Source organism: Rhinolophus ferrumequinum, chromosome 18 (genome assembly GCF_004115265.2).
Source record: "Rhinolophus ferrumequinum isolate MPI-CBG mRhiFer1 chromosome 18, mRhiFer1_v1.p, whole genome shotgun sequence".
Lineage (NCBI taxonomy): Eukaryota > Metazoa > Chordata > Mammalia > Chiroptera > Rhinolophidae > Rhinolophus > Rhinolophus ferrumequinum.
Window position 1 is genome coordinate 48,964,541 of NC_046301.1, and position 5,300 is coordinate 48,969,840.

General features: G+C 36.8%; 1 protein-coding gene across 1 annotated transcript; it reads right to left on the minus strand.

The window, feature by feature from the left end:
* Positions 1–3,109: 3,109 nt before the first annotated feature.
* LOC117038473 (olfactory receptor 7A17-like) lies at positions 3,110–3,955 on the minus strand. The gene is made up of 2 exons (XM_033135440.1): positions 3,601–3,955; positions 3,110–3,315 (listed from the first exon to the last, which is right to left on the minus strand). Exons 1-2 carry the CDS (start codon positions 3,953–3,955, stop codon positions 3,110–3,112), a joined length of 561 nt encoding a protein of 186 aa, XP_032991331.1.
* Positions 3,956–5,300: the final 1,345 nt, after the last annotated feature.

Genomic DNA, 5,300 nt, shown 5'->3' on the forward strand with positions numbered 1-5,300 from the left:
ATGTTTTGTAGAATTCACTAGTGAAGCTTGGACCCCTGGCCTTGGACCTTTGCTTTTGGGGAGGTTTTGGATGATCATTTCAATTTCCTTACTGTTGACCAGTCTATTTGGATTTTCCAGTTCTTCGTGATTCAATCTAGGAAGGCTATTTGTTTCTAAGAACTTGTCCATTTCTTCTAGGTTATTGAATTTGGTAGCATATAGTCTTCAAAGTATTCTTGTATGATGCTTTGTATTTCTGTGGTATCCGTCATAACTTCACTTTCATTTCTGATTTTGTTTGTGTTTTTTCTCTTTTTATCTTAGTGAGTCTAGCCAGGGGTTTGTCAATTTTATTAATCTTTTCAAAGAATCAGCTCTTTGTTGCTTAATTTTTGCTATTGTCTTTTTGTTCTCTATTTCATTTAATTCTGCTCTAATTTTTATTATTTCCTTCCTCCTGCTGATTTGGGGTTTCAGTTGTTCTTCTTTTTCTAGTTCTTTAAGGTGTAATGTTAGGTTGTTTATTTGGGATTTTGCTTGTTTCTTGAGATAGGTCTGTAATAATATAAATTTCTTACTTATTACTTTTTTTTGCTGCATCCCAATAATTGATAGGGTATATTTTAATTCTCATGTATTTCTATGTATCTTTTGATCTCTCTTATTTCTTCTTTGACCCAGTCATTCTTAAATAGCATGTTGTTTAATAGCCACATATTTGTGGTTTTCCTGCTTTCTTTTCAAAGCCTTGTGATCAGCAAATATGCTTGGTATGATTTCTGTTTTCTTAAATTTGTTGGGGTTAGTTTATGTCCCAACATGTGGTTTATTTTTGACAACATTCCATGTACACTAGAAAAAGAATGTGTAGTCTAGTGTTCAAGGATGAAGTGCTCTATAATTATGTCCATTTGATCTAATGTGTCATTTAAGGCTGATATTTCCTTACCCATTTTCTGTTTACATGATCTATCCATAGCTGTCAATGATGTATTTAGGTCCCCTATTATAATTGTGTTTTTGTCAATTGCTCCCTTTAGTTCTGTTAGTAGTTGCTTTGGTGCTCCCTGATTGGGGGCATATGTATTGATAAATGTTATGTCTTCTTGTTGTATTGTCCCCTTAATCATTATGATATGTCCATCTTTGTCTCTTGTTATCTTTTTTATCCTGAGATCTGTTTTATCTGCTATAAGTGTGGATACACCCACTTTTCTCTGGATACCATTTGCTTGGAGTATCAATTTCCACCCTTTTCACTTTGAATCTGTATTTGTCCTTGTAGCTGAGATGTGTCTCTTGGAGGCAGCATATGGTTGGGTTTTGTTTTTTGATCCAATACGCTACTCTGTGTGTTTTTATTGGTGGTTTAGTTCATTTACATTTAGGGTGATTATTGATATATGAAGATTTCCTATAGCCATTCTGTCTTTTGTTTTCTGGTGTCTTGGTGTCTCCATTGTTTCTTTGCCTTTTTGTTGCTGTCTGCTATTTTAGTGTGGTGGTATTCTAAATATGATTTTCCCCTCTGTTTCTTCTTTTTTTTATGTTATATGTCTAAGTTCTTGATTTTGTTTTTTGAGTGGTTACTGTAAAATTTATGTAAAAGAAAATTTCATCTATTGAAGGACACTTTGGTTGTTTCTATATCTTAAATAATTGGATAAAGAAGATGTGGTATATATACACAATGGAATACTATTCTGCCATAAGAAAAGATGAAATAATGACATTTGCAACACCTAGATGGATCTTGAGATTATTATGCTAAGCAAAATAAGTCAGACAGAAAAAGTCGAGAACTATATGACTTCACTCATATATGGGATATAAAACTGAAAGCTTAAAATGAACAAGACAAACAAAGAAACAAAAACTCATAGATACAGACAACAGTTCAGTAGTTACCAGAGGGTAAGTGGGGAGAAGGGGTAATAGAAGAGAGAAAAAGGGGTTAAATATATGGTGATGGAAGGAGAATCACCTTAAATATAGGGTGTTCTGGGTGGTGAACATACAATGCAATATATAGATGATGTATTATAGAAATGTACACTTGAAACCAATATAGTTTTACTAATCAATATCACCCCAATAAATTTAATAAAAAATATTTCAAAAAATAAAATAAAACTAATGACAACCATTCTACATTAAATCTTTGTGTCTAAGTTTCTATATTTTTAAAATTTTATGTTAATTCAGCCTATCATTATTTTCATTTCTATTCTCTCCAACTTCCTTGTAAACTTCCGTTTAACATAAAAGGTGGAATTATTGAGTAGGTGTGTGTACATATATGACAGTGAGTGTGTTTACTTATTAAAAAATAATATATAAATACACATATACACAAACACACTACTAACTCATGAAAGAGTTCTTGGATCCGACAAAGTATTTCCACAGATTTCATTTACCTGTACCACATTCATAAGAATTATTATTATCCCACGTTACCATCAGAAAAAAGGAAACTAGGCTCAAGGAGATTCAATTTTTCACAATTATGTAACAATGCAATTAACCTTTTTGTACACTTGCTTGAATTATGTATACATGGACCCATTCAATATGTATTCTTAATTTTGTAAAGTCCCTTTAATTCGGCAAATTGTACACTTTGACTATGTGCAGGAAAAGTGAAATGATGCAATAGCTCAAGGTAGAGCACAGGTAGCTGAATCACACTTTAACATTGGGAGGGAGAAATATCACTGGGTAGAAAACAAAGTGGGTATATGGATATAAAAACAGTGATGTAAATATAAGGCAAATCACATTTGGGAAACTCATCTTTTTTGTAAACTAAAAGATTAAACTGTCAAAAATAGGTTTAAGACGGGCGCACTACAGCCTAACACATCATCCTCGATGAGCTATAGAAACGTAAAATAGAGACTCCCAGCTGCTGCAGGCTTATGAGTATGTGAGCAGAGAGTAGTCAATTACTGTCATATAATCCCATTTACAAATGCATTAAAGAAAACGTAGCGTTTAGGACAGTTTATTATGCAGCATCAGCTGAATCATACAACAATCAAGGCAAACAAAACTGAGGACAATTACAATAATCTCCTCTTTTTAAACATTTTCATGTTTTGATGTTCGAAGACAGCATTCATGATCACTCTGTTATTTTTCTTCCTGCCATCCCAAGGAATCTTTTCAGAGCCCCCTTTATGTCTTTATTCCTGAGACTGTAGATGAAGGGGTTCAGCATGGGGGTGACCACTGTGTACAGGACCGAGGCTGTAGCACTAGAGCGTGCATTGTGGGTAGCAGAGGAGCTGAGGTACACTCCTAGGCTTGTTAAATAAAATAAGGAAATGACTGAGAGGTGAGATGCACAGGTAGAAAATGCTTTATACTTCCCCTTAGCTGATGACATTCCACGTAAGGAGGAAATAATCTTAGAGTAAGAGTAAAGGATCCCAGCCAGGGAAACACTACCCAGCAGCACAGCTGCAAAATACATCACCAGGTTGTTAAAAAAGGTGTCAGAACAGGCAAGTTGGATCATCTGATTGAGCTCACAGAAAAAGTGGGGGATGGGCAAAAGTGGGAGGAAGGATAGTTGCAACGTCATTAAGCTTTGTAACAAAGAATGCAGGGCACTGATGATCCAGGAAACCAGAACCAACTGTCCACAGAGCTCGGGGTGCATGATGACCGTGTAGTGCAGGGGGTGACAGATGGCCACAAAGCGGTCATAGGCCATCACGGTCAGGAGGTTGACATCCAATCCTGCAAAGAGTATAAAAAAGTACATCTGCGTGATGCAGCCTTCATAGGTTATGACTTTGCTCTGCGTCTGGATGTTCACCAGCATCTTGGGGACGGTGGTGGAGGTGAAACAGATGTCCACAAAGGACAGGTTGGAGAGGAAGAAGTACATGGGCGTGTGCAGGTGGGAGTCTGAGCTGACGGCCAGGATGATGAGCAGGTTTCCAAACACAGTGATCAGGTACATGGAGAGGAAAAGCCCAAAGAGGAGGGGCTGCAGCTCTGGCTCCTCTGAAAGTCCTAGAAGAAGAAATTCTGAAATTCGTGTACCATTGTCTGGTTCCATGGAGGTGATGACTAAGAATGAAAATATAACAAGATTAATCTTCACACATGGACACAAGTGACATGTTGAAATGATACAATTTATATTTTGCAGTCAAATATGTATATAATACATATATGTTTTGTAGAAAACTGATACCCTTTAAGGACTCTTCCATTACATCTCTGATTAGGATTTCCTGTCCCACTCTCAGCTTTCTGCACAGTAAATCACGTATTTTATAGGATTGATGAGAAATTCTTTCTTGCATTTAAGGAATACCATGTTTCCCCGAAAATAAGACCTAGCCAGACCGTCATCTCTAATGTGTCTTTTGGAGCAAGAATTAATATCAGACCCGGCATTCTATTCTATTCTATTCTATTCTATTCTATTCTATTCTATTCTATTCTATTCTATTCTATTCTACTCTACTCTATTCTATTCTATTCTATTCTACCTGGTCCTATATTAAAATAAGACCAGGTCTTATATTAATTTTTGCTCCAAAACACGCATTAGAGCTGATGGTCCAGCTAGGTCTTATTTTCGGGGAAACACGATATGTGCTGAGTCCTGACATTTACTCATCAAGGACTGTAGGGTGCTGAGATGCAAAAGACTTATAACTCGATGAAGGGGAAAGAATATAAGGAAATAAAAAAATCATATAGCGTCAGTCTGGGCAGGTTCTTTGAAGGAAAAGAAAGTTGGTATACAAAAGATGGATGAGTGTGTTATTTTTACTAGAATTGAGAAAGACCTGCAAAGAATGTGCACAGAGAATTTGAACAGAGACCTCAAGGAAGACAAAGGGGAAGACATGAAGACATCTGGGAAGAGTGCAGCTGAATAAGAAAGAGCCAGTGCAAAGGTCCTGAGGTTGGCACTTGTTTCAAATAATCATGTCTCACAAGGAAACCATGTGGTGAGGGGAATGAGCAAGGAGAGTGATAAGGATGGAGTGATAGAGAATGCTGAGGAATGAGAAGACCTGTCAGCTACAGATGAAACTACAAGACACAGGGAGTCGCCTGATTACATGTTCCTCCCACGTTATTCTTTTTTTCTTTTTTCCCAAGGGCTTCAGTGAGTGGAAGTGATCCCTTCTTTGTTTCCATCTGTTTGGTAATATTCTGGCATCTGTATTTTAAGAGACACATTTTGGAGTATATGAGCGAGGTACCCCTGACCTGAGAACTGCTCATGCTCCATAAACCACACACACACACACACACACACACACACACACACACACACACGAGAG

Coding starts and splice junctions, on each gene's coding strand:
- LOC117038473 (XM_033135440.1), bottom strand. CDS start 3,955: ATGTACCTGATCACTGTGTTTGGAAACCTGCTCATCATCCTGGCCGTC. Junction 3,316..3,600: donor TCTGGTTTCCTGGATCATCA/GTGCCCTGCATT, acceptor CTCACCTCTCAG/TCATTTCCTTATTTTATTTA.